This window comes from Enhydra lutris, unplaced genomic scaffold (assembly GCF_002288905.1).
Source record: "Enhydra lutris kenyoni isolate GAN:26980312 unplaced genomic scaffold, ASM228890v2 scaffoldscaffold5, whole genome shotgun sequence".
Taxonomy (NCBI): Eukaryota; Metazoa; Chordata; class Mammalia; order Carnivora; family Mustelidae; genus Enhydra; species Enhydra lutris.
Genome location: NW_019154089.1, coordinates 13,192,481 through 13,220,356, shown reverse-complemented (window position 1 = coordinate 13,220,356; position 27,876 = coordinate 13,192,481). Strand labels below are relative to the sequence as shown.

Genomic DNA, 27,876 nt, shown 5'->3' with positions numbered 1-27,876 from the left:
CCCGGAGGCCGAGGAGCCGCTGGGGAGGCCAACCACCTCCTCGGGTCCTCTCCCCGCTTCCGATGTGCGCTCTCCAGAAGGGGCCAACCCAAAGGAATACGGCTGAACACATGGCTCAAAACAGTTCGAAGCCGGCCCGCAGGAGGCCCAAGACAGCAAACCTTCGTAAAGCCCAGGGTAGTCACAGGGACCCGGGCCACACCATCTGCCCCAGTTAAAGTGCAGCGAAAAGAAGGACTGACGCCCCTTTTATCCAATTAAACATCCGGCCTCCGGGGCGTGACCCAGAGGCCCCACCTCTGTTGTCCTGGCAGAAGGCTCGGCCCTAATTGGCAGTTGGCTGTCCTACCAAGGCCCAGAAATTCGAACCTAGGGGCTGAACCCCACCTCAGACCAACCAGGAAGAGGTGACGTATAAAGTCCCGCCTGCCTGCTCCTTTGGGCGAATCCCTGGCTCGGAAGGCGGGGGTTAATAAAGAGGCTGTCTAATGGGAAGACGGCGCGGGGAGCACCCGCCTGGTTACTGGCCGCGTAAAGTAAACAGAGGGCAGGGCTGGGCGGGCCGGCACCCGGGTGGCCCCCAAGAGGGGGCGGAGTGTGCGCGGCGGGCGGCGGCGGCCGGGGAGGCCCGGGAGGCCGCGGCGCGGTCACTGCGAGCCGAGCCGAGCCGCGCCGATCGCCCTCCGGCCCCGGCTCCCGCGAGCGATCCCGGCCGGCGGCGCGGCCCGGCGGGCCCGGCGGCGCCGCAGCCCATGGAGCTCGAGAACATCGTAGCGAACACGGTGCTACTCAAGGCCCGGGAAGGTGAGGCGGCCGGGTGCGGGGAACACGGGCGCGAGGCCTCCGAGCTCGGCTGGGCGCCCCAGTCTCCAGATCCCGCAGGGCAGCGCGCTCCGCGCCCCGCACCCAGCGCAGAGGCGAGCCCTTCCGGCCGGTCGTCCTCCGCACCTGCCCCGGGGTGCCGCGGCCCAGGAAGGGGCGGGGGTCAGGCCACCGCCCTCGCGGCGCGGGCGTGAGGGGGGGTGCGGTGAGGGAAAGAGAGAGGAAGGAAGAGGGAAGGGTGGGACCTGGGTCCTTGGAGAGCCTCTCTGAGGCCTGTCCCAGGTGATAGGTGAGAAGATGCCCCAAGGAAGAGTAGCCTATCCCACGTGTCTCAGGCCCAGACCCTAGCGCCCAGCCTGGATCCGCACAAAGTTGGTGCAGGATTAAGGTTGGAGAATGAATGAGCGGAGCCACTACGGTACCACAGCCCACCTGGTTTGGGGGTAACTGCTGGTCACATAGGTTGCTTTGTGCTTCAGGACACTGGGGACAGAGGTGAATGGGTCATGATTTTTGTCCTCAGGAAGCCCACGGTTTAGTGGGCTAAACGGGCACAGAAATAAGTGGGAGCTGTGTTTTGAAAGCAGAGAGCATGTAGGGCTGGCAGGACTTAGTGCAAGGCCTGGCAGAGGGAGCAAGTGTGGTGAGTGTGTACCAAGCTTCTCAGGACTTCCGCCCCAAATGTTAGGAGACACCTGCTCTCTGAAGGTCCTGGGGGACACAGAGGACCAGACCAGGTCCTCACTGCCTTCTGGTCAGTTTGGCCCTAACCTGCCATGGTCCACCTCAGTAACATAATCACGGAACACTCATTCTGTGCCCTGTCCCGTCTAGGGTGCTGGGGACCAGCGGTGAACAAGACCCTTCTTTTTTGAACTCTAGGGCAGGGAGGTCATGACATGGTCATTTTCCACTCTTTGCTGGGCTTCCAGGCTGAGTCATCTGCTTCACTTTTCTGCTCCATTTTACAGATGGGAAACAGGCTCAGACTAGGGACTAGCCCCCAAGTCATACAGTGAGACTGTGGTTGACCCAGGCCTAGGACACAGGATGTCCCCAATATAGTCTGAAGGCAGCCCAGAGGAGCCCTCAAATGGCACAGCATCTGGTACCCCCTGCCTGCCTAGTGTGTGTTGCCCCCTGGGAGGTGCTGCCTGGAAGTAGGCATGGCAGGCTGGGTTCTTAGTGCCCAAAGCCTTCCTTATCTCCTGTCCCTTATCGAGTCTCAGGGCTAGGCCTTCCTTCTAGCCTCTGGGGGCATCTGCCGATTCTGTTCTGCCTCGTCATCTAGCCAGCTAGGGAGGAGGGGTGGGGAGAGCCTGGCCAGGCCTTCCTCCCTAGGGCTGTAGCCAGTTCGGGCCTCAGGCCTGCTGGGAGCACTGCCTTGACTGGCTGGAGAGTGTGGCACCTCAGGACAGGCTTCCTCAGGCCTGGGTGAGGTGTCGTGGGGTATGGCCAGACCTGGACTGCTGCCTTCCCTGGAGAGCCCATACCCAACCTGGTTCTGCCCCTCCCACCTGCATGGTTCTAGACAACCTTTTTGGGGAATGGTTGGGGATGGGACATGAAAACTAAAAGAAATCCCTGTTGTCACTGAGCCCTAAACCCTGGCCCATAGACTGGTGGCATTGGAATCCCTTCATTAGCTGGCTGATAGCTTGGGGCCTGGCCTTTGCCACCTCCCCAAGGGGTCTGAGGCCCTGAGTGGTTTGGGAGCCCTCAGATGGCTGGCATGGCATGTTTGGGGTGGGGAGGAAGCATGGGTTGTGGTCCTAGGGAGCTGGGTTTGAATTCTGCTTCTGGCACCTCGAGGCTTGGTTATCTTGGACAAATTAATTCCTCATTTCAAGGCCTCCATTTTCTCATGAGGTTGTACCTAGTGTGGCAGCATTGCTGAGGATGAAGTGGGGCAGCACTGGTGGGGGGAAGTGGGGAACAAGCCCTTGTTTAGTCCTCCTTCCTTGCCCAGGCACCCAGAGGCACAGGGAGGGGGCCAGCCTAGGCCAGGGAGGAGTCCCACTGACTCTTGGTGGCAGTTCAGGACAGGATATTTGCATGTGACTCTTGCTGCTGCCTTGATGTGGCTGGGAGGAGGGGGAGGAGGAAGTAACTGGTGGGGGGAGGCCAGCAGATGGAGGGTTGGGTGAGGGACCTGTGGGGGTGGGGGAGGAGTTCCCCTTCTGGGGAGGCCTTGCCCAGGCTTGGGGGTGGGGGTCTGTTGCTCATTCACAGTGGAGCAATGACTGTGGAGTACGCTGGGTGCAGGCTGCTGCAGGGCTGCTAGTGGGTTTCCCAATGGGTGTCCTGCAACATTTCCTCCTCCAGGCGGCTTAGGTCACAGAATCCAGGGAGGCACCCAGCTCTGCCCCATCCCTGGAGCAGCCCCTTCCCCTGTGCCACCTGCCTTCAGTCAGGCCAGATGAAAATAAGGCTGGCTAAACCGAGGGGAAACTGAGACCAGGCAGGGTAAAGTGGCTGCCTGAGCTTGACATGAGTTGTTGGAGCCGAGGCCCTCCTCTTGCCCCAGCCCTGCAGAGTACTAGACACAGACTGCCCCTGTCACCCTGACAACACTCCTGGAGGCAGCTTTGGATCCAAAATACCTATGAGGATATTGAGGTCCATAGAGGGCAAGTGATGGGCCTTAAAGTGTGAATTAGAGATTCAGACCTTTGTGGGGCTCCAAGACTTGGGCCCTTCCATTTTCAACCTCCCGGCCCAGGGGCCACATCTGGCTAGCTCTTTATCAGGTTTCATTCATTTGGCTGCAGTGGGTTTTTACAAAAAATACAAACCAGTATTTCCCGTAACAGTCCAGATTCCCAGATTCCCAGCTAGCCACACTGAGCCTGCATTCCTGCCTGGCAACAACCCAGGCATGCACGGCCCAGTTCACCACACTCCCCACCACTCCCTATTGTCTCCCACCTGGCCCACATTTACTGTCCCGTCTGGCTCTGTAGGCACCTGGGCTTCTACTCTGGTCTCAGCAGCTACAGGTAGGGAGTCAGCTGGGTAAAATGAGGCAGGTATCAGAGCCACGGAAACCCTTGTGTACTGAAGTGGGCACCCTGAATGCCAGCCCTCTTGCCACCACATTGTTTGAGTCTGATAGTTCTGGTACAGGGCCAGGTAATAGGGACCTGAAGCCTTCCCAGGGACCCAGGCTGCCCTGTGCCTCTGGCATGTCTCAGGCGTGTCCCACATGTCCTGGAGTCTCTTCCTTCTGTGCCTTGACTTACCTAGTTCCCACCACTATTATGTCCTCCCTCTACTTTCTTCTCCTGGGAACCTCTTACCTGGTAGGAAGCAGCTAAGGCTTCCTGGAAGCCCCCCCTCCATACACACCATCCCCATCCCCTACTCCCAGTGGCCTGTCCCTGCTACCCTCTTGGCTCTTCCGGCTCAGGACTCCCCCCCACCACGAGCAGGAAGGCCCAGGGGACTGTGTGTGTCCTGGAGTCCAGCAAAGGCATGCTGGTGCATGTGGGATGAAGACCTGAGGTGCCTCCTAGAGTGGGCTGAGCCCAGAAGGCCTCCGGATGCCCTGTGTGGGGAGGGAAGTGGGGTGGCGGTGGGACTGGAGACCCAGCGCCCGTTTGCTCCCACAGGTGGTGGTGGGAATCGCAAAGGCAAAAGCAAGAAATGGCGACAGATGCTGCAGTTTCCCCACATCAGCCAGTGTGAAGAGCTGCGGCTCAGCCTCGGTGAGGCCTGGGTGGAGACTCGGGGGTGCTGGGGAGAGCCTCCCCTGAGACCTCAGCCTGGGGCAGGCAGGGTTGGGGGGTTCTGGGGAGCAGGAAGATTGAGGCTGCACCACCCAACCCAGTTTCAGTTCCTGGGCTTGAGATGGGTGGAGAACACAGTGCAAACAGGACAGCAGAGGTGGTTGGGTGGGTGGGTGGTGGGAGTAGGGCAGGGTCAGATTTGGGACAGTCTGAGAGAAGCAGAGGAAAGGAGGGTCAGGCCTAGGGTTTGAGGGACAGAGGGCACAGCGGAGGCTGGAGCCAGCCCAGAGGGGGACTGTGTGAGGATCCCCAAGCCCATGTTTAGCACAGGCCACCTCAGAGTGGTATGAGTGGCAGGTGTGGGGGAGGGGGCAGCAAAACCTAGACCAGAAGGGCCAGGACCCCTGCTTATCTTGGCTGAGGCCCCAGGTCTGCACAGCACCCAAGGTTACCTAGGCCCCTCTGACAGCCCGCACGTGGGCAAGGAGTATACCATGGCTGCTTCCACGGCCTAGGAAGGAGGCCCAACCTCGAGCTCGCCGGAAGCCACAGCTTCCTCCTGCACTTTCGCCAGGCAGGCAGCAGGTTTGGGCCTAGCTTGGGTCTGGCCGGAACCTCACAAACCACACCCAAACCCAGCACTGTGACGTCTGTAGCTGGTGTGAACCAGGAGATAGCAGGTGGAGGTGAGGGCCTAGCTCTGGGGCCATACTGCTGGCTGTGTGACCTTGAGGTAATGACTTGGCTTCTCTGGGCCTCAGAGTCCCAAGCTATGATGGAAATAAGAGTAATGTCGGCATACCTGGGTGGCTCAGTTGGTTAAGTGTCTGCCTTTGGCTCAGGTCATGATCCCAGGGTCCTGGGATGGAGTCCCACATCCAGCTGTCTGCTCAGCAGGGAGTCTGCTGCTCCCTCTGCCTGCCACTCCCCCTGCTGTGCTTGCTCTCTCTGGCAAATAAATAAATAAAATCTTTAAAAAAAAAAACAAAAAGAGTAATGCCCACCTCAGTGTTGTGGTGAGGGTTCTAAAGGAGATAATGGCTTCCATACTACAGGGCTGGAAGCTGCTACTGGGGCTCAGGGCCTGGTGGTATGGACTGGAGGGCCCCACTGGCAGGCTCCAGGTCTGGGAACCCAGTAGCTCCTACCCCTGCTTGCAGAGCGTGACTACCATAGTCTGTGCGAGCGGCAGCCCATCGGGCGCCTGCTGTTCCGTGAGTTCTGCGCAACGAGGCCCGAGCTGACCCGCTGCATTGCCTTCCTGGATGGAGTGGTGAGTGCAGCCCAGGCCAGCCCCGAGGGTGGGCAGGGGCCCCTAGGCCAAGTGTGTTCCATCTCCCCACACCTGTTGTTCTGCCCGGACCCAAAGCTTCCCTGCCTTCCACCCTGCAGGCCGAGTATGAAGTGACCCCCGACGAGAAGCGGAAGGCCTGTGGGCGGCGACTAGTGCAGAATTTTCTGAGCCACACGGTGAGTGAGCAGTGATGAGGGAGGACAGCAGTGGGCAGAGCTCAGTGATGGGGAGAGGAATGACTACAGCCTGGGCAGAGAGTGCTCTGGAGCTAGTCCAGGTTCACCAGGCAGACCTCAGGCAGAGAGCCCAGGAGGGTGGGCCAGGCCGGGCAGTCTGCCAAGGGCTCTGCTTCACCCTGCCTCAAGGGTAGCATGGAACTGAGTCCAGCAACTGGGCAGGCTGGCACAGCACTCGCCTACAGCAGGCCAAGGGAGCCCCCTGCACTGACCGCTTTATTGCCTGTCCCTAGGGTCCTGACCTCATCCCTGAGGTCCCCCGGCAGCTGGTGACTAATTGCTCCCAGCGGCTGGAGCAGGGGCCCTGCAAAGACCTCTTCCAGGAGCTCACCCGGTAAGCCTCTCCCTGCCCACAGGCCTGGAATTGTGTCCTGAGGAGGGGGCTTCTGTGGGCCTGGAAGGCTGTGAACAGCTCAGCAGCTGGGGAGGGAGCTCAGCCTCCCACCCTGGCTTTGCACATGCTGTGTGAGCTTGGACGGGTTGCCTTCCCTCTCTGTGGGCATCTTCAGCTTCTGCGGGGTGCATGCCTCCCGCCTCATTGGGTTAGCAATGCACATAACGGGGTCTGGCCCAACAAGCTGAGAACCTGGGGGTTCAGAGGCTGACCCATGGGCTGGGCCCTCTCAACAGGCTGACACACGAGTACCTGAGCATGGCTCCTTTTGCCGACTACCTCGACAGCATCTACTTCAACCGTTTCCTACAGTGGAAGTGGCTGGAAAGGTGAGTACCTTGAAGGCTGGGCCTTGGTAGGCGAAGTTGCTGGAACTCTCACAGGCCTTGGGCCTCTGCTTAGCCAGTGTTTGCTCTGAAATCCCTTGCCCACAGGCAGCCAGTGACCAAAAACACCTTCAGGCAGTACCGAGTCCTGGGCAAAGGAGGCTTTGGTGAGGTGAGTGGCCAGGCCAGAGCCCCTGATGGAGAGGGGAGGTGGGGTACAGTGGGCCCTGGACCAGCACCCCTTCCCTGAACTCCTATAGCCCCAGAAAGGGCACAGCTGGTCCCTCTTTGCCCATCTACCTTGGCTCCAGGTGTGTGCCTGCCAGGTGCGGGCAACGGGCAAGATGTATGCATGCAAGAAGCTGGAGAAGAAGCGGATCAAGAAGCGGAAAGGGGAGGCCATGGCACTCAATGAGAAGCAAATCCTGGAGAAAGTGAACAGTAGGTTTGTAGTAAGTACAGACAGGAGACCCTTCCCTTGCTCCTGGCCATGCATTTGCCCTGCCCTCCCCACGCCCTGCTAGGTCTCCTCCTGCCCTGCCCATCCCCTCCAGGCACCACCTTACCACCTTCTGAGATGCCTGGAAAGGGTGGGTTTGGGGTGTCGACGCCAGGCCTGGGGAGCAGGCTGGGTCCCAAGGACTGGAACTGAGAAGGATTTTTTGGGTGGCTGGTGCCAGCCTTTTCACGGGGTGGCCGCTGGTGCCTGCTTGAGGGCTCTGGTCCCCTTGACCACAGGTGAGCTTAGCCTATGCCTACGAGACCAAGGACGCGCTGTGCCTGGTGCTGACGCTGATGAATGGAGGCGACCTCAAATTCCACATCTACCACATGGGCCAGGCTGGCTTCCCCGAGGCGCGAGCTGTCTTCTACGCCGCGGAGATCTGCTGCGGCCTGGAGGACCTGCACCGGGAGCGCATCGTGTACAGGTGACGGCCCTGGGCCTGCCCACAGGGGGCGCTGCAGTGGGGGCGCAGGCGGAGGCTGCCAAGGCACACAGGAGCCCGTTTGAGCCCTGCCACACTTGCCCATGCCCAGTGCACTTGACCGCCTCTGGGTCTGGCTCGCTCCCGTGAATGCTGGTGTTGTCACCCCTCTCTTTGTGACCCTGGGTTAGTTGGCTCCCTGCTCTGTATGCTCTTTACTTTTCTGGGAAGCAGAGACTCTTAATTCCTGCCTTGCAGGTGGTTTTAGGGGCCAAATGAGATAACGAGGTAAAGTGCACAAAGCCCGGCGTTGTCAGCGGACAGCTCTGCCTGTCATTACGGGCAGTGATTTCATTTGAACCTCACAATAGCCCCATGAAGGGACAGATGAGTAGCCCCATTGGACAGGAAAGGTAGAGTCAGCCACCAGAGTGGTGGGGGAGGGTGGGACTACATCATCACCAGTGGAGAACAAGGCTCCTGCTGCTGTCCCCCCACGTGGGAGCTGCTCTCCACTTGCCTGGGGACTCCCAGGAAGGGTGGTCCTGACTGGACAGATCCTGGGGCCGCTCCCTCAAGTTGGGGCTGCTGAGAGGGAGGGCAGGGCCGCCTCTCAGCCCAGCAATAAATGGCTCCCGCACCTTCCTGCACATTCCATTCCAGGAGACAAGTGAGCTAGGAGGTGGTGGTGTCAACATCTGACCCTGCCCTTCTCTCCCCACAGGGACCTGAAGCCGGAGAACATCCTACTGGATGACCACGGTGGGTGGGGGGGCCCTCAGAGGTGGGGTGCTATGGAGTAGGGCAGGGTCTGGCTCACTTGCTTCATGCCCCGTCCCCGTCCCGCTTCTCCACCCACATTCAGGCCATATCCGAATCTCTGACCTGGGGCTCGCGGTGCACGTGCCAGAGGGCCAGACCATCAAGGGTCGTGTGGGCACTGTGGGCTACATGGGTGAGTCTCCCTCTGCCCTGACCGCCTTGCCTCTGGGGTCCCCTTGCTGTCCTGGCTGTGCCCCACCACTTCTGTTTGGGAGTCTTCTGTGTCTCGGGGAGTAGAGAGAGCTGATAGCCCTCTTGTATAAATTAGGCCCGAGACTCAGCCAAGGGCCCCCCACACCTGCAGATACGTGTTCATTCACCAGATACTGAGCTCCTGCTCTTGGCTGGGCTTGCCGGTGGCTACCAAGAAGGATGAGAAGGGGCTGAATTTAGCGTCCCCGTCCTGCCCTCTCCTGAACTGCCCAGGTCCTGAGAGGAAGTGCCCATCTGCAGGGCCAAGATGGGCCCCATATTCCCCTTGGAGACCATGAGACACGGCAGACAGAGCCCCAGTTGCAGGGCCCCACCTCTTTTTGTGACGTGTCCTCAGGCCACATACTGCTGCTCCCAGCCCCACTTGGCCCAACTGTAGAGCAGCCATACTGGCTCCCAGAGTGGCCTTGAGGATGCAGAGAGGCAGGAGGGGCAGAGATCCCCATGTGCCCCGCCCGGCAGGTGTAGGTATGCGGCAGGTGAGTCTCTTCTATACTAAATCCCAAGATTGCAAACATAACCACACAGGCCTGATGTGGCTTACATTTGTGTTTAAATCAAAGTGTTTTTAAAACAACTGGAATGGGTTACCAACATATGATAGGCTGGACAGCTTCACGTTAAAAACACAGATTTCTGACTTCTCTTGAAAAGTTGCCAAACCTGGCCTTCTGCAGGGCCACATTGGCCCCTTTTGGTGGGGCAGGGGCCATCCCATGTGCTGATGTCCCTCCCAGGCGGTGCCTGCCGCCGGGCCCTCACTCCTCTTTCCCCCACTGTCCAGCTCCGGAGGTGGTGAAGAACGAACGGTACACATTCAGCCCAGACTGGTGGGCGCTGGGCTGCCTCCTCTATGAGATGATCGCAGGCCAGTCCCCCTTCCAGCAGAGGAAAAAGAAAATCAAACGAGAGGAGGTGGAGCGGTTAGTGAAGGAGGTGCCTGAGGAATACTCTGAGCGCTTTTCCCCACAGGCCCGCTCACTCTGCTCCCAGGTATGGCGGCCATTAGGAGTCAGGCTGGCTAGGCATAGGGATTGTGGGGGGGCGCGGCGGCCTCTCCCGGGCCACCTTGACCGCCCCTGCCCCACTGTAGCTCCTGTGCAAGGACCCCGCTGAGCGCCTGGGGTGTCGTGGAGGTGGTGCCCGTGAAGTGAAGGAACACCCCCTCTTCAAGAAGCTGAACTTCAAGCGGCTGGGAGCTGGCATGCTGGAGCCACCCTTCAAGCCTGACGTTAGTGCTTTCCACTCTTGCTGAGGGCGGGCCGCACTGCACTGGGGCAGGCGGTGGGGGGCTCGGGGTTCAGGGCTCTTGGAGGCACCTTCAGTTTAAGTGTCAGGAAATCCAACCCAAATGGCTTGGCCGACAGGTCAGAATTCAGTGGGCTCTCACAGGTGGAAAGCCTCAGGATTGATCTTGCTTTGGGCATGCCTGGACCTGGGGCTCCAGCAGTGTTGCCAGGGATTCCCTCTTCCTCTCCCCGCCCCCGCTGGACTGGCCAGCGTGCGGTCTTTACTCTCTGGCGGCTCCCTCTAGGGTATGGCAGTGGTAGACCCAGCATTTCAGGTCCACGTCCTACCAGCTCAGCCAGCCCAGGAGACACAGTGTACCTCTTGCCCAATAATTTCAAAAGTAGTCCTAAAACGGGGGAAAATGTCCTAAATCTAGTGCTTATTGCCACTGATTGTTCGGAAGCCCCTCAGCGGCCACACTTGGATCACTTGCCCACCTGACCCACAGCGAGTGGGGGAGGTTGGGTTCCTGATGGAAAACCAACATGCCTGTTGTCAGCAGGGGTCAGGGGCTGAATATCAGCGCCCACCACACCTCGTGGTGCTGATGTTACCCTTGCAGAGTCTCACCCATTTACTGAGTATCTTGGGGGGTTAGGCGTCCCATGGGCAGAGACATCCTCGAGTCATCATATTCCAGGTGGCAGAAGCCCAGCTAAAGCTTCTGTCTGGCATGGAGCTCATTCGTTCATTTGGCCAGAAGGTCATAGCGTCGAGCCCGCATCAGGTTTTAGTGCAGTGTTGGCAGGACTTGATCCCTCGGCTATGCTTCATCCTGTGAATTGTCCTCCCACTGAGTTCAGGCTTCTGTGTGTGAAGTCACAGTCACAGGGGGAATGTTGTGAGTGGCCAGGATGAAGTTATGTGCTTGCCCTCCTCCCATGTGTAAGAGGACTGGGTCCTGGCATTGATGGGTCACTGGCAGGCCAGCCTGATGGCTGTCAGCCACACAGTGACTATTTATTCATTCGGCAAATGTCTAGTGCCCATAAGTGCCAGAGCTTGGAAATAGAGGTCAGCAGGACCCAGTCCTGCCTTCCTGTTGTAGAGGAGAGCATGCCGAAGTAAGAGAAAAAGAATAGCAGCTAATGTCAAAAGGATAAATGCGGCTAAGGGAGAGATAAGGAATGATGGGGGTGGGAGTATTTTTAGACAGGGTGGACCTGATGGTTAAGCAGAAGCCTAAAAATGTGAAGGAGAGAGCTGGGCCGAGTTTTGGGGTGAGAGCATTCCAGGGAGCAGGAGAAGTCTCGAGGGAAAGATCAGCGAGGAGGCCAATGTGGCAGGAGTGAGCGTGGGCTGGGAGAGGCACAGGGTTTTATTCTAAGTGTGACAGGGCCTGGGGGTGGTGGGCGGGGGTTGAGCAGGCAGGCCTGTGAGGGGTTGGGGCAGGGCTAGAGAGGGTGAGTACAAGTGGGAGGCCAGCTAGGAAGAATTGTGCCTTGTTGGCCTTGCCAGCATCCTGGGGTGTGGGCCTTGCTGTGAGTGATTGAACTGAGAGCAGCCTGCCTTGGGGCTGACCCCACAATCAGGTTTCCCCCTGCTTCTGGTGTACATCTTCTCATCTAACTTTGAAATCATCCCGCCACCCCTGAGTCTTCAAAGTTAGAAAATCAGTGCTCTGGACTTTAACTTTTTAGACAGAACAGAGAAGAAGCAAGTTTGATACTGATACTATTTTAATAGCTTTGTTGAGATTTAATGCACATATTATAATTCACTCGTTTTAAGCGTGTGACTGAATGGCTTTTGGCATATGCAGAGTTGTGCAGCCATCACCATAATGATTTTAGAACATTCACATCACCCCTTTCCTCCCACCCAACAAAATGAGTGCCCATTAGCACTCATTCCCCATTTTCCTCTCCCTGTGGCCCTGGCAGTCACTCATCTACTTTCTGTCTCTGTATATTTGCCTGTCCTGGACATTTCATGCAAATGGTGTTACACAATATGTGGTCCTTTGTGACTGGCTTCTTTCACTTAGTGTAATGTTTTCAAGGTTCATCAGTATTGTAGCCTGTACTTTGTTCCTTTTTTTTTTTTTTAAGATTTTATTTGAGAGAGAGAGCACATGAGTGGTGGGGAGGCGCAGAGGGAGAGGGAGAAGCAGACACCCCCCTGAGCAGGAAGCCTAATGTGGAGCCCGATTCCAGCATCCTGGGATCGTGACCTGAGCTGAAGGCAGATGCTTAACTAACTGAGCCACCCAGGCCCCCCAACCCCCTGCCTTTTTAAAAGACTATTTATTTGAGAGAGAGCAAAGCAGGGGAATAGGCAAAGGGAGAGGGAGAAGCAGACTCCCCACTGAGCAGGGGTTCCTTACATGGGACTCGATCATGACCTGAGCTGAAAGCAGACACTTAACTGACTGAGCCACCCAGGTGCCCCTACTTTCTTCTTTTTTATTACTGAATAATACTCCTTTGTTTGAGTATGCCACATTTTGTTTATCAGTGGATGGACACTGGAGTTGTTCCCACTTTGGGCTTATCGTGAATAATTCTTCTACTATGAACATTGGCATGCAAGTGCTGGTGGAGACATATGTTTTCATTTTTCTTGGATATATACCCAGGATGGAACTGCTGGCTAATATGGTAACGCTGCATTTAACCTTTTGGGGAAATGCCAGATTGTTTTCCAAAGCAGCCGTACCATTTTACATGATGTTGTTGTTGTTGTTTTTAAAGAATCTATTTACTTATTTGACAGGCAGAGATCATTTCATTGGGAGAGAGGCAGACAGAGGGGTGGGGGAAGCAGGCTCCCTGCCGATTGTGGGGCTCGATCCCAGGACCCTGGGATCATGACCTGAGCCGAAGGCAGGGGCTTAACCCAGTGAGCCACCCAGGCGCCCCTTTGACGATGTTGTTTTAATTGACATCCTTAATAGTAGAATTTAGAAAACAATGCAAGGATAAAAAAGACACTGGCCTTCTGGAGTGAGGTGGGCTCCCAGGAGGGGCCCTGAGGGTGTGGGGACTTGGGAGGACTGTTCTAATCCTCCAGTTGTCTATGAAGCTTGAGGGGATAGGGCAGGCCATTGGAACATCCTGGGACAGAGGCCCCGTCAGGGCCAGGCCCTGCATGGGGATGCTTAGCTCAGGCAGCTAAGATCCCGCCTGCACTGTACCCCCAGACGGCCGTGTGTGGGTAGAGGGGTGCCTGTCACTGATTCCCTAAGGCACTGCAGGGCTGCTTGGCCGCAGCCAGTCAGCTCCCATCGACAGGAGGCCTTTATGAAGCCTCACCAGTCAGAAGCAATGAGGGTTAATAACCCCCAGTTTACAGAGTGGAAAAGACCTCAACGAGAAGGGACTGCCGTGCTTAGCAAGTGCACGGGGCACCTAGTTTCTGACTCCAAATCCGAGAGCTGCAAGGGTTGGGGCACAGCCAGGCCAAGGCTCGGGTGACTTTCAGGGCTGAGCTGCCCGTGTGCATGTAGGTGGGCAAGCATATGCGTGTGCCTGCCTGTGAGTGTCTTGCTTCCGTCTGACCGCTGTTTCGGTCCCCACCAGCCCCAGGCCATTTACTGCAAGGATGTTCTGGACATCGAACAGTTTTCCACAGTGAAGGGCGTGGAGCTGGAGCCCACTGACCAGGACTTCTACCAGAAGTTTGCCACGGGCAGTGTGCCCATCCCCTGGCAGAATGAGGTAAGGAGCTGCCCAGCTGGTGGGCTGGGCTCCAGAGCAGAGGCTCGGAGCTGGCTCTCACTGCTGCCTGTGCTTGGGCAGATGGTGGAGACGGAGTGCTTCCAGGAGCTGAATGTCTTTGGGCTCGATGGCTCAGTTCCCCCAGACTTGGACTGGAAGGGTCAGCCCCCTGCGCCCCCCAAAAAGGGACTGCTGCAGAGACTCTTCAGCCGTCAGGTAAGCCCCAGTGGCATCCCGGCCTGGCCCCTCGCCTAGCTCCAGGGGACGGTGGGCGGGAGGCAGAGCTGGTGCCCGCGCGTGCTGGGAGTGGGCCTCTTCCAACCTCGCCACGTGTGCCCAGGGTCTCTGGCCTCATTCCCGCCTGTCCCCTACCCCTGGCTGGGCTCACGGCCTCTTTTCTCTTTCCAGAGGTGAGCAGTGTGGGCTCCCCGTGGGTTGGCCTTGCTGCTGGGCCTCGGGGAGCCACGGGCAGCCCTTCCATGGCAGAGGCGAGATGTGGGCGAAAGAAGTCTGGTGCCCGCTCCCCCCCTTCCCCCAACTACTTCGTTCCCTGCACCCTGGCACCTTCAAGCTGCTGGCCTTGCTTAGCCATCTGTCTCCCCATGCTCTGCCTCCACCATCTCTGGGGGAGAGGGTGTGGACAGGGCCTTGCTCTGGCGAAGCCCGAGATCCGCCCGGACCCTCTTACTTCAGCCTGCTGTCAGTATCCTCTGCGCTGATGTCCACACATGTCTGGCCTGAGCTGCTGCTCCAGGCCCCTCGCAGGGAGCCCCCAGCCCAGAGCATGGCTCCAGGCAGCTCCTGGCAGGGCTGGCCTGGGTAGTAGCACTGGTGGCTAATGGCACTCGCTCTGCCTCTCTCCCTCCGTGTCTTCCCCATCCCTCCAGGATTGCTGTGGGAACTGCAGCGACAGTGAGGAAGAGCTCCCCACCCGCCTCGAGCTCCCCACCCGCCTCTAGCCCCCAGCCTGAGGCCCCCACCGGTGGTTGGCGGTAGCAGCTACTCCGAGCGCTGTTTACAGTTTTGCACAGTGGTCTTCCCCATTGCCCACGCGAGTTGTGGCCTGGGGAACACAGCCGGAGCTGTCCCCAGTGTCCTCTGCCCCTCAGCCCCTGGTCTGGCTGGGTTCGGGCAAGGCCTGGGCTGTCCCTGGGACAAAGGTGCGTCCCTTCAGCTCTTGTCTGTGGAGCTTGGGGCTTTCTGTATTTATGTATTTGTACGAATGTATATAGCAACCAGAGCGTTCTTAAGACCCACCCTGGAGCTGGCAGAGGGGCCACTGCCAAACTCAAGGCTCCTTGGGCCCAGCTTGGACAGGCCGAGACTGGGCCAGACAAGGCCCTTGAGCCCCCAGCACTGTGCTCGCCACCGCCGACCTCCGAGTGAGACTCATGCCTGCCTCTGCCGCCCTGGGCTCGGGCCACCACCTCTTGGGGTCCATTGTTGTCCCTTCTCAGCACTTGTCAAAGCTGGATCTGGGGCCTCTGTATCCCCTAGGCCTGTGCCAAAGTGTGACCAGAGATTGGGCTGACCCTGGGACCCATCAGTCCACTGCCCAGGCTGTCCCAGATGGATCTGCCTCTGCCTTCCAGCTCCCAGGGTGCCTCGTCCCTCATGCTGGGCCCTGTCCTGAAGACACCTCTTGTAGAAACGCCCCAGCCCAGGCCGTGGGAAGGGGGAAGGATGTTGTCCCTGGCCAACTCTCAAACATTCCAGACTCCCCTCTTAACAGTAGACACATGTGCCCAGCAATAATCCATCCCTCCCTGTGTGTGCCTGTGGGGTGTGTATGTGAGTGTGTGCGTGTATGTGAAGGGGATTGGCCGAGGTGTGTGTGTGCCTGCACCCCAGGCCCCAATTCTGGTCCTTCCCAGGTGGTAATGGCCATCCTGGTCCCAGTGTTAGGGTAGCATGGGATTATAGGGCCCTGGTTTTTCCGTATTTAAAGCCAATTTTTATTACTCATTTTGTCCAATGTAAGCTGCCACGTGTCTCTGAGTGAATACAGTCGAGCACAAACCTGGCCAGCTGCCCTGCCTGCCTCTTTCTTGCTCCTGGTGTTCCAGGGGTCTTTCTGCTTCCCTCGCCCCGCTGGAAGTGGGAAGGGACCAGAGGTGGGCCTGGTGGGACTACCCTTCCAACATGCCCTGGACCCCCTCCCCCCGCCCCTGAAGCTGATCTTGGACTAGCCTCTCCAGGCGGCCAGGCCTCAGTGGCCTTTGGGCTCACCAGTGAGTTTCTCAGCTTCCTAAATGGGATGAGGCCTGAGGGAAGAAGCCTTGGGTCCCCACTAGGGTGAGAGTTTGGCTCTACCTGGACTGGGGAGGCAGGTTTAGCTGGAAGGGTCCCCTCCATGGCCAGGGTGGTCTGGTGACCAGCTGTGGGCTTGGAGTAGCCTGGGGAGCAAGGTGGAAGCTGCTGTTAGAAACATCCGCCAATGCTGTCCTACCCGGACACCTGTTGTGTGTGCAGCCCAGGGCCAGCGAACTAGAGCCATCCCTCAGCCCTGGAAGCAGGAAATGTGGCGGGCAGAGGTGAGACAGTGGTGATGCTGGGAGTTAGGCTGTGGCAAGTGTGGGTGGGGACCAGCCATGAGGGCATTAGGCAGGGTTCTCTGAAAAGCTGAGCCAGTTCTTAAAGGAGACTTATTCACCTGGGGGCAGAGGGATTGGGGAACATTCCATAGCATTCCACCTATGCAGGGAAGGAGAGGGCAGTCTTGACAAGTCTGCCGCAGACTTCATAGATCTGTTGCCATACCATAGTCTCCCAGTGCTCCCAGTCCTCTAAGGATGCTTTGTAACCACAGTAAGGGTTTGTTCCTTGCCTGTGGGCTGGGACCAGTGCCACAGGTCCACATGCGGTCAGACAGTTTTGGGTTCAAGTCAGCCAGGCCACTTTTCAAGCTGGCTTTACATAGGCCCTTCCCTTGTCTAGAAAAATGGGTGTGATACCCATCCCCTCTCAGGGCAGCTGTGAAATGAGAATCTGTGAAAGCAGCCTATCACCTCCTTTTGCCCCTGGGTCACTGACAGGACTGTTGCCAATTAGGGGAGTGGGTGCTGGATGCCAGGCTGACAGCCATCTCAAGGGCATCCAGAAAGTTCTAAGCACTGACTTAGTGTGGAAGGGGCCTCTCTGGTGGTGGCCCACTTCTTGATGGTCTGTGGAGCGGGTGCTGCTGCTTCCGTTAACTTGAGGGAAACGGGAGAGGGCCATGCCCAAGGTCTTCCAGCTGGTTAGCCGTTGTTGCACAGTGGCAAGGAAGCCAGCCGAAGGTGAAGTTGGATCCTACTCATGATGTGTGAAGTTGGGGCCTGAGGTGCATTTGCCCTTCTATTTTGGTGGGAGGGCAGTTAGGTTATCAGTTGGCTGAAGCCCAGCCCTGAGCAGGTGTATAAGGGCAAGTGGGTACCAGTTGGACCAGTAGGTCCCTGGAGCACTCTGCAGATGGGTCAAGACCTCCCTCCAAGCTCCCCCCTTGGGCTAGAGAGGCATCCAGGGAACTTGTTGGCTACAGTTCAACTCACCATAAAGCTCTTGGCACAGTGACTCCAGCTCTGTGGTGGGAGCTAGGGACCCAGATGGAGACAAGGGCCCCACCAGTTTGGAGCTCAGCCTGGTAGGGAGACGGAAATTGGAACAGTTTAAGACCCAGAGTGATCGGCACTGTGGCGGAGATGGTTCTAGAGCTGGCAGGGCTGGGAATGCTAAGTGGCTGGGGCTGGGGGTCAACACCAAGCAGGGAGGCCTCTTGGAACAAAAGTCTCAGAATTGGTGCCCTCCAGGACACAGAACCAGATGTACCTGGTTGGAGGAGCCATATGGATGGTCTAGGACCTCCTAGATGGCTAGATGGCTTAGGATGGCTTGAGGTGGAGTGGGTGGTTATGGGTGGGTAAAGGAAGCAACTGGAGCCAAAGTCCATGAGCGCCATGCAGGGCTCTGAAAGCCATGTTGAGGATGTGGGGCCTCATCTAGAAGGCAGGGGCAGCCCTAGAGGATTTCAGCTAGTTGTGTTGGGAAGTCTGCCTAGGATGTACAAAAAGCACCCCATGTTTACTTTGGGAAACCTGTCTTAGTCCATGTGGTTTCAATGGGGCTGGGTTTGCACCCCCTGCACACATAGACACCTAGAGTGTGTGACCCAGGTGAGGCTGTTAGAGATCTTTGGTTGCAAGTGACAGAACGGTCCTCCAACTAACAGAGTGTTAAAAGGATATGGGGGAACATGAAGAACCAGGACTGGGACTGGGGCACCCCAGGGTCTTAGTCACAGACCCCATTCTCATCAGGATACGATCCCCAGAAGCAAGATGCAACAGCCATGTCCATGTCTGCATTGTTGAGCTGGACTGCAAACCCAAGGAGCCCAAAAGTCCCAGCAGGAAATCTCACTGTACACTCAGGGAGAAGGACCCTTGGGTTCAAGGGCCCAGCCTGATGACACCCATGGCATGCAGTCAGCCCCCCTGATGAAATAGGGTGCTTATACCCAACAAAAAGGAAATGGGTACTGGGTGGCTGGACATATATCCCCTCAACTAGGCATGACCAACTGGATTTGTTCACCAATGGACACTAAGCCAAAGAGTCTTTTGGAGGGCTTGCTAGAACTATTGGGAAAGAATTGGGGTTGGGTGGCAGGATATACACCAAGAGCTGTGGGGTCATTCTTGCCACCACCTGGGAATTTTCAAGAATGATGCAAACAGAAGAATGCAGAGTGGAGAGAACAGTTACATGTCTGATACCATTGTTGGGACACCTGGAACCAATTGTAATCACAGCTAAAATCTGCCTCTGGACTTTCCAGTTAGATGAGTCAAACACCTCTGGGCTCAAACCTATTTGTTTTGGGGTTCTGTCACTTGCAAATCAAAGTGTCCTAGCTGATATGATGGTGGAGGGTGTTTTTGGAAGATCACCGTAAGTGTGACAGAGAAGTTGGACCGTAAACAACCCAATTAAGAGAGACTGATGAACCTCCAGGTTTAGACTCCCCCTAAACAGTGGGGCCCTTACTAGGCCTCACCGCTATTCCTTGGGGATGAGTGGGGTCCATGAAGACCAGGGCTGTGTTCTTCCTGTGCCACTTTTTAGTAGACATGTGGTGATGTATGTTCTCTGGGGACACACTGGGAGGGGCTGTGAGTTGGGAGGGGACTGTGTATTGGTAAGCTGGAATGACACTGGGGGGCCTGCCTGCTCCAACCCTTGCCCAGCACATGTGTGCAGTGCCTCTCAGGATGTGGCCGGGGCGTGGACGTGTGTGTGTTTTCCGGGTTGAAGAGAGAGAGAGAGAGAGAGAGAGAGAGAGAGAGAGAGAGAGAGAGAGAGAGTGTGTGTGTGTGTGTGTGTGTGTCAGGGTCCTTGACCTCGGCTGTTTGGCTTGAGCATCCTGTGTGCTCAGCCAACTGTGTACACCCTGTCTGCCTGCGTGCGCCCCGTTCCGGACAGCCTGCTGCCAGGAGCTGTGGCGCGTGCTTTCCCTGTGCAGGGTGAGCCCGGCGCCCCGCGTGCGAGTCTCCACGCGGCAGGTGGGTGCCAGGTCCTCCGCCTCCGGCTCCCAGGACAGCCTCCTCGGCGGCGAGTGGCTGGGGGTGGGGGCCCTCTGTCGGCTGCCGCGCGCGCGCGCACGCCGGGCTGGTACGCGCCGTGTACGCGCCCGTGCGCGCGCCCCACGGCTCCAGCCCAGCGCTCGCAGCCGCCTTCGTGCCACAGCCAGCTGCCCGGTGCCGCCGCCGCCTCCCCCACGGCCGGGGGCTCTGTCCGCGGAGCCCGCGCCACTTGCCCCGAGCCAGGAGGACGAGCTCGAGGAGGATGCCTGGGCCCGTGAGTACCGCGGCGGCGGCAGGCCGGGCGGGCCCGGAGCGCGGGAGGAAGATGATTCCGGGCTGAGCCCCTCCCCGCGGGCAGCTCCGCGCTCTGGCCCTCGGTCGCCGCCCCGGACCCCCGCCCCGGCCAGCCCCTCCCCCAGCCCACTCCGGAGGTAGGGAGGGAGGGAGGGAGGGAGAGAGAGGGAGGGCGCCAGAGCGAGGGAGCCAAAGCCGGGCGCGAGCCGCCACCGGTTCGCTTGGAAACGGTTGCCACAGCAACGGGGTTGCGCTCCCCAGCAACGCGGCTGCGGGGCGGCGACGCCCCCTCCCACCCCTCCCCCACCCCAAACGGGTCCGCAGCCTAGGGGCGCAGGGGAAGAGGGGGTGCGGGGACTACCCCTGGAGCGGTGGGGGTAACTTTGCCAGTCTGGGTGTGCCTGCCTCCACAGCTCGTCGAAGATGGGGGTGGGGGGTGAGCGGCCCCGTGGGCACGAGCTGGCTCCCACGTGGCTGCAGTCGTCGCAGCAGGGCTCCTGGGGTGGCTGCAAACGTGGGGGCGGCCCAGCCCCTGGGCCTGCCTCGGGAGGAGGAGGCTTGGAGGCTGGAGTCTGCGCTCCAGCACCCCCACCACCTCTACCACCTCTCGCCTGCGAAATAGCCTGACCCGAGTTGGGTGCCACAGAGGCGATGTTCCTTACCCGGGGAGAAGAAAGAAGCTCACATCCTCCTCCTCATGGCCAGGGCATATGTCAGACCGCGGCTAGGGCCGGTTGTGGGTTTCTGCTCCGTGTTCCAAGCCACCATTCTCCTGGGAGTGGTGGGAGCAGAGTGGGCAGGAGCAGAGGAAAGGACATTGCTGACCCAGGGAAGATGAAGCTCAGGCCAATGGGAGCGCCCCGGCCCATTGTCTGGATCACAAGTGTCCCTTTCTTGTCTGAGCACAAAGCCCAGACTGTACTGGGTGGCATGCAGGTTGGCTGGCAGGCAGGCCAGTGCCACATGGAGATGCTCTGTCCTCCAGGGGAGCTCCTCTGGGAGGAGAATGGCCGCTGAGTCAGAGGAAATGACCTCTGGCTCCTCTCCCAACCTCCCCCAGCCGGCAATGGCAGAGTGCTGGGGAGAGAAATGGTCCTCCTGCCAGCTCTCCCAGACCTGACTCAGCAGACGCCCGCCTCCAATCGTAGACCTTGCACTCAACATCCCAGTGACCACAACCATCCTTGGATTTCCTCTCCCATCCAGGAAAGTGTCTTGGGCACCAGAGATGACCATCATCCCAGGCATTTGAGGCCTTGGCATAAGATGCCCTTAGATGGATGGTGCCCTGAGTCAGTCCTGAGTCTCCCTCCTGCAGGCAGGAATGCCTTTGGAATTATTCACCGGCTCATTTCATTCTGTCCTGGCTCTGTGTGAGACTTGTGTTGAGTGTTCTGCATCCATTATCCCTTAATCCTTTCAATGGTTGTACAAGGTAAGTTTATTATCCCCATTTTAGAGATGTAGACTCCAGAGGCTCAGAGAGGTAAAATGATTTCCCCAAGGTCACACTATCAGTAAGTTGTGGAGCTAGGTTTTCAGTGAAGGTTTTCTGCTGGCACAGCTGTTCTCTGCCTGCCACACACCATCACTTGTGACCCAGGCAGAAAAGGACTGGAGGGCCTTCTAGAGGAGCAGCCTTAACTTTCTTTCATATTCTTCCAGTGAGGAAATTACCATGTCTTTCCAGCCTTAGCACACCTTTCCTTCTTCCAGCAAAATCAGCTAGATTCTTGCTCACCCAGATGCTCTGGGCTGGCTCCTTTCCTCCATTTTCTCTCTGGGTGAACCTGAGCAGGGAGGGCTACTTCAGTTACCTGGGAAACCCCCAAGGCCCTAGTTCTTGGTTTTGGGGCTCTGTGGCCTGATCAGCTTGCAACCTTGGCTGTGGTCGAATTCAGCAATCATGGGTCTATGTAGTGCTAGCTGCTGTGGGTGCTCACTCTAGTTCAGGGACTGGAAACCCAAATGCATCTAGGGCCCAGGAAGCAATGGAATGAGGTGGGCCAGGGAGCTACTCAGCTACAGTCTATGTCACTCTGTGAGAATGTGGACTTGGAATGACCAGATAATTTTCAAGATGAACCAAAAATCTAGACTTTTATGTAAAATCTCCTGGATTTTAATTTTGGCAACTGATCAGAATATTTTAAAAAATTGATTGTGGGCCCAAAAAACATGCCCATGATCTGTGTCCAGCCTGAGAGTCACAAGGTGGTGACCTCTGGTCTGTGGAAAGGTGATGGCAGTTTTTACTGGGCCACTCCCAGGCTTGTGTAGATGTAGCACCATGGGCTGGTTTCCATATTTGAGCCTCTTGAGGCTGCAAAGTGCTGGCATTTGGTTTGTCACGTGCAGCTGTGTACACCAGTCTTGAAGGATTTTCACTTCCTTCAGCAGTTTTGCTCCTCCCTTGGCAATGCTAGGCCGATCGCATCGTCCCTGTCTTATAGGCAAAGAAACTTCATCCCAGGAGTGGGAACAACTGGGATGGGGCCACATAGCTTGATCAAGGCAGAAGCAGGATTTGAGCCCTAGGCTGTCCCTTCAGTGCCCTGCGTGTTACATATGCTGCCTCTCAGAAGAGGGCATCCTCATCTCCCCCCAGCCCCTGAGGTGTGGCTAATTCCCTTGGAAGGACTGATGTGGGTACAGTAGACACTGAGCCACATAGGGCCTCTCTGCCTACAAGCTGTCTGTGACCCCAGTCTCTGTTGTCCTGTTTGCAGTTTCCAACCTCTGGGTTCCAGGCCCAGTGCCAGGGTGGGGGTCACAGAGGTGTTACCTATAGGCAAGGGTGCCAAGCCAGTACCTTGGCCGAGCTGGAATGAGGCTCTGGTCAGCTCTATGCCTGGCTGACTGTGGCGGCAGTCCTCTCTCTCTGGCCTCAGTTCACGTGTCATGGTGTGGGAGGAGTATAAAATTGTCACCAGGCCCTGCCTGAAATGCCCTTCCTGCCAGGACAGGGGGCTTTGCAGTCACCTGGGCGTCAACAGCCACCTGCCTGTGTGGGCCTGAACTGGCCCCACCTCCTTTTCTGGAGAATTGGGATGGCAGCAGCCACCTCTTGGGTGTCCCTGAGATCATGAATGTGAAGAGGCCAGCAGTGGGCCTGGCATGTGCTGGGCATGCAGGACAGGTTAGCAGTAACTTCTCCCATCCCATACTCACTCTGTACCCCACATTTGCCCTCCCTCTGCTGTCCCCTAGTCTGAGTCCCTGTCCCTTCACTTGACCAGCAGCTCTGGCCTTATATCTGGGGAACATTATGACCAGAGCCCTGCTGTCTGGGATTCCCTCCATCCATTCCAGAGCCCCTGACATAGGCTTCCAGTTTCCTCTTGTTCACATGGATACAGGGATCCTCATCTCATTTGTAAACTGGCTTGCAAGGGCCAAGAGCTGGATGATGGCATCTCTCTCAGTGACTTTCTGGTAAACAGCTGACCTTTCCCAGGAGTGAGTGGGTTGCAGACCCAGCTCCTGAGGTGCTCCCTGTCCTACGGCTAAAAGACCAAACAGGGAACTGGGCAACAAGTGGTGTTGGAGTGGCTACATGCCAGATGACAAGACAGACGCCACCTCTGGAGTTGCACAGGCAGCTAGAGCACACTGCCCTATCCCTGGGCTTCTCATCCGACCCGGGGAGTGAGGTGGCCTGGAGCTGACTTGTCCAGCAAAGTTACAGTGAGGCCATGAAGGTGAGAAGTGTGGGGGCAAGAGCTTTGAGGCTGTGTCGCAGGCCCCTCGGGGGGAAGAAAGCAGGACTCTGAGCAGCTAGGATGGGAACACGGGCTGGTTGCAGAGGGAAGGGCACTGAGAGGTGAGGCTGCAGATGCCTTGGCAGGAACTCATCCCAGAAGCCATGATCTAGGTCAGTTCTTAAAGTGTGCTCTCTGGACCACAACATTAGTATCTGCTGGGAATTTGTTAGAAATGCAAACTCTCAGGTCCAACCCTGATCTACTGAACCAAACACTGGGAGCAGAGCCCAACACTCTGTTTTAACGAGCCCTCCCTATGGCTCTCATGCTCATTCAAGGTTGAGAGGCATCCATCTAAACTGTCTTTTTTTTTTTTTTTTTTTCATCTAAACTGTCTTAAAGAGCTGGGCTGCCTCCTGAAGTGGTGGGGAGTTGCCAGAGGGCTCAGGCAGGAGAGGGCCTGGGGGAAATGGGCAACATGGAAAGTGGGTAGGCTGGGCAGGGGCCCAGCATGGAAGTAGAGAGAGCAGTGGCAAACATGGCAACAGGGGCCCAGGTGAGAGATGATGGTGGCTTGGCCAAGGCAGTGGCTGGGGGACAAAAGGAAGTAGACAGACGGAGGCACAGTGCACTGAGCATAAAAAGAACAGGATTTACTTTTTTTTTTTTTTTAAGATTTTTTTTTATTTTAGAGAGGGAACATGACCAGGGGGAGGGGTAGAGGGAGAGAGGGACTCTCAAGCAGACTCTGCACTGAGCACAGAACCCGATGCAGGGCTCAGTCTCAGACCCTGAGATATGACGTGAACCAAAATCGACAGTTGGATGCCTAACTGACTGAGCTGCCCAGGCGCCCTGCAAAAGACCAGGATTTAGTGGATGGAATGGATGGTGGGCCGTTTACTGAGATAAAGGATTTAACAGATCTTCGGGGTCTAAGACTGGAGTGGTGGGGTTCTTCATGCAGAGGAACAAGGTGGTAGGTGCCCCCAGCAGTGTGTCAGGCCCCAGAATAAGAAATCTGTGTGACCTTGGGTACCACTGAGTCCCAGGGAACTAAGTGCTCTCATCTGTCAAATGGAATGCTAACTAGTTTGTAGGATTCCTGAGAATGATTTGTGATGTCCGGCCTTTAGGCAGAGTGCCGTAAGGACTTACACATTTCTGTATCCCCAGCTCAGAAGCCGCCATCATCCACACTCACGTTGTTGGGCATCTCCAAATCCTTGGCATGAACTAGGTCAGTTTTCACCATGGTCACTGACAAGGAGACTAGCATCATAGGGCTTAAGACACTCATCCCCTAGTATCTCATTTTTGTCCTCCCGCTATACTCCCAGTGAGCATGTGGCCTAAGAAAACCATACAGAGGGGCGCCTGGGTGGCTCAGTCATTAAGCGTCTGCCTTGGGCTTAGGTCATGATCCCAGGGTCCTATGATAGAGCCCTGTGTTGGGCTCCCAGCTCAGCGGGAAGCCTGCTTCTCCCTCTTGCTCTGCCCCTGCTTGTGCTCCCTCTCTTGCTGTCTCTCTCTCTCTCTCTCTGTCAAATAAATAAAATCTTTTTAAAAAGGGAAAAAAAAACATACAAAGCAATACACTCACAAATTCTACAAATAAATCAAGATGGAATCCTAAAAAATATTCACATAACCTGCAAGAAGGTAAGGAAAGAGAATGAAGAGACCAATCATAAAATGGCAGGCTTAAGGATGAATCCATCAGAAGGCACCACCCCTAGCACACAGTTGGAGCTGGACAAGTGCAGCATTGGCTCTGGACAGTCTGGAGGGGATGGGGAAGTTGTGGCTGTGAGTAAGAGGCTTCAGGTGGGGTCTGCGCAGAAGGGCTCCCTAGACAGGCAGGAACATGCACAGAAGCATGGAGGAAGCTTAGAGAAGCCTGGCCTGTCAGGAAGAGCCTCTGGAAAGGTCTGAATGACTCTCTTGATGTTTATGTATTGAGCACAAACTGTGGATTAGATGAGATGTACTGAGCAACTCCTGTGGACTAGACAAAGGCAGGTGGGAGGCCTCAGGCAGGATTCATGCCTTCTGGGCCTGCCAGAGCACCATGGAGTGAAGTAGTCCAGGAGGGAGTGTTTAGCATCAAACCCCTGACCACTCAAATTGGGTATTGGTACCAGTGTGACATCAGAGAGCCTTCCTTTCTCGGACCTGCAGCGCCCTAATCTGTAAAATATGGCAGTGGGTCCTGCCTCCTGGTGATGAGCCACACTGGCACCTAGGGGGTCCTGGATGTGGCCTGCAGCCACACACCCTAATGCTCCCACTACCTCAGGGCGGTCTGCCCTTTGTTCCCTGTTAAATTTGGAGCTGCCACCCTGTTTCTCCACCCTATAACCTTTTCCTACTCTTGAGCTGAGGGCTGGTGGCCAGAAGCACCAGGGTCTTGCTGGGAAGGAACAGGAAGGTGCGTTTTGCCTAGAAGTTAGCCGGGTGGCCCAGTGTCTCTGTGGCTGTCAAATCTTCACATACCAAGTGCTCACATGCACCGGGCTCTTCATCTACACCCCAGTGGCCACATAAGGGAAGGTATCTTGACAGACTCTGGACTTAGACTAAATCCTAGCTCCTCCCCTTATTAGCTGTGGGACCTGGGGCAGGTTGTTTCTCTGTAAGAGCCTATCTCCTCATCTGTCAAATGGGCCCCCGCTGAGCAGGTGGTATTACATTATCACATGAGATTCTGAAAGGAAAGGGTCTAGAACAAGGCCTGACATGCAGTAGACAGTTCTTGGCAGGTATTTCTATTTCTAATTCAGCTGAACTCCATCACCTCCAGCCCCAGAAGTACCTTTTCTGACCTGGAGCTGTTCCTGCTGTGCAGGCCAAGGGGCCCTCTAGTCATTGCCAGCTTCGTCAGAGCATTCCTGAAAATTCTTGTGGGCTCAGGAAAAGGAGAACAACAGATTTAATTAACTCCCAGTGACTGGCAGCATCGTGTTTTCATCCGGGCTGCGTCGCCATGGCAGCTTCATGGCAGGGTTGTGGAGGGGGCGGGTGGAGCTATTGTTCTTGTCATTGTCTGTTCTGGAACACAGGCCCAGGAGAAATGGACTGGCACGGGGACCAAGTGGCACATGGCACAAGGCAGCCACAGAATCAAACAGGAGCCATCTGGGGAGAAGTGTGGGGTGGCCCCTGGCCTGGCTTCCCCCCAGCCTGTTACCAGAACAGTCTGAGACAGCTTGATGTGGAGACCCCTGCTTAGGGCTCAGGCCCACCATGGCCCCCAAAGCTAAATGTGTGTGTGTGTGTGTGTGTGTGTGTGTGTGTGTGTGTGTGTTTGTGTTGGACATGCTGACGAAGGGAGGGGGGTCCATGGGGCTCTTGGAAGAGGCCCACAGAGTAGCTCAAGCAGCAGTACTCTCCCACCCCTGGTTAGGGTTTTGTGGCCAGGCTCGGGTTCAAATTAAGGCACTGCCATCTGCCATTTACACACTTAATTGCTTCCCCCCTCCCTCATCTGTAAAATATGAATAACTATAGTTACCCCAAAGGGTTGTATGTGAAAGCCCTGGATAGTTAGAAGGCATTCAAGAAGGGCACACTTCTGTTCTGCAGGGGTGGTGAACAGTCGCCTGCCACCCGTCACTCCGCAGTCAGGGTTCCCTCCTACGTACCTCTTAGGATGCAAGGTTCCCCTCTAAACCCTGGCTGTGGAGAGGAGGAGGCAGAACTAGACGTGCCCATCTGGAGTGATGAGAGACCAGGTGATACAGTAAGCAAACGAACTACTTTTCCTACCCTCTGCAGAAACGGAAAGGGATTGAGGGGAAGCGATACGAAGCACAGGAGCTAGGAGGGTAGGTCCAAGTGGGGCTGCGAATTGGTAGGGGGGGTGGGGAAATGGAGCTGGGAGCTGGGATGTGACAGGCGGAGGCGCCTAGAGGAAAGGAAAAGAAAGAACGGCCCACGCCTGGCGGTGCAGACGAAGGCAGGCGTGTGACACGCAGTAATATCAGGAACGACCCCGCCTGAGCCCCCTCTATGAGAGCGGCGACAGCCAGGAGCCCGCAGTGCGAGCCTGGATGTTCCATGCTCTGGGTGGCCAAGGGTAGGAGCGCGTACAAGGCCTAGAGTGCCAGGGGCTGCAAGGCGTATGCACTGGGCTGAAGCTGGGCGTCAGTGGCGGACTGTGGGGCTGTAGGAGGTGGGCCGCCCGCCGAGACGCCTCCTCTGCGCCCTGGGGGTCTATCCACGGGCCTCTGAAACCCTTTCCGAACTGTGGTACCCTCTGGAGTGGCGAACTTCGCGCGCCCACTGAGGCTGAGTCTGGCTTTCGCACGCCCTCTGCTGGTGCGCCTGGAGTCCCCTAGCGCGGCAGCGGCAGCGGTGGCGAATCTCAGATCCGGGAAAACCCTACCGGGGAAACCTCGATGTGTGACGTCATCCTCCCCGGTGACGTCAGCGGCCCCCCGGGGAGTGCGGGGGTTCCCGAAGAGGAGGCTTCCCCGGAACTGCGCAGGGCACGGGAGCGGTCAGGGAAGTCGTACGGGACTGCAGCGCGCCTTCACCGCGCCCTGTGTCTGTCCTACAGGTCCCGCGCGGCCCTGCGTGAGGCCCGCCCGCGCGCCCACCGGCGC

The 27,876-nt window shown here is 57.1% G+C and overlaps 1 protein-coding gene across 4 annotated transcripts; it reads left to right on the top strand.

Moving 5' to 3' along the window:
• Window positions 1-595: 595 nt before the first annotated feature.
• On the top strand, window positions 596-27,876 carry LOC111140814 (G protein-coupled receptor kinase 6). Of its 4 annotated transcripts, XM_022493003.1 has the most exons (17): window positions 596-804; window positions 4,434-4,529; window positions 5,711-5,823; window positions 5,943-6,020; window positions 6,314-6,414; window positions 6,711-6,803; window positions 6,909-6,972; window positions 7,112-7,252; window positions 7,539-7,729; window positions 8,451-8,488; window positions 8,592-8,681; window positions 9,546-9,754; window positions 9,855-9,992; window positions 13,573-13,710; window positions 13,792-13,926; window positions 14,119-14,120; window positions 14,598-15,733. In XM_022493003.1, exons 1-17 carry the CDS (start codon window positions 753-755, stop codon window positions 14,704-14,706), a joined length of 1,788 nt encoding a protein of 595 aa, XP_022348711.1. In that variant the 5' UTR covers window positions 596-752; the 3' UTR covers window positions 14,707-15,733. The 4 variants fall into 4 exon arrangements, with proteins under 4 accessions (XP_022348711.1, XP_022348713.1, XP_022348712.1 ...); XM_022493005.1 differs by lacking the exons at window positions 14,119-14,120; window positions 14,598-15,733 and adding an exon at window positions 27,831-27,876; XM_022493004.1 differs by lacking the exon at window positions 14,119-14,120.

Coding starts and splice junctions, on each gene's coding strand:
- LOC111140814 (XM_022493003.1), top strand. CDS start 753: ATGGAGCTCGAGAACATCGTAGCGAACACGGTGCTACTCAAGGCCCGG. Junction 4,530..5,710: donor AGAGCTGCGGCTCAGCCTCG/GTGAGGCCTGGG, acceptor CCCTGCTTGCAG/AGCGTGACTACCATAGTCTG. Junction 5,824..5,942: donor TTGCCTTCCTGGATGGAGTG/GTGAGTGCAGCC, acceptor TCCACCCTGCAG/GCCGAGTATGAAGTGACCCC.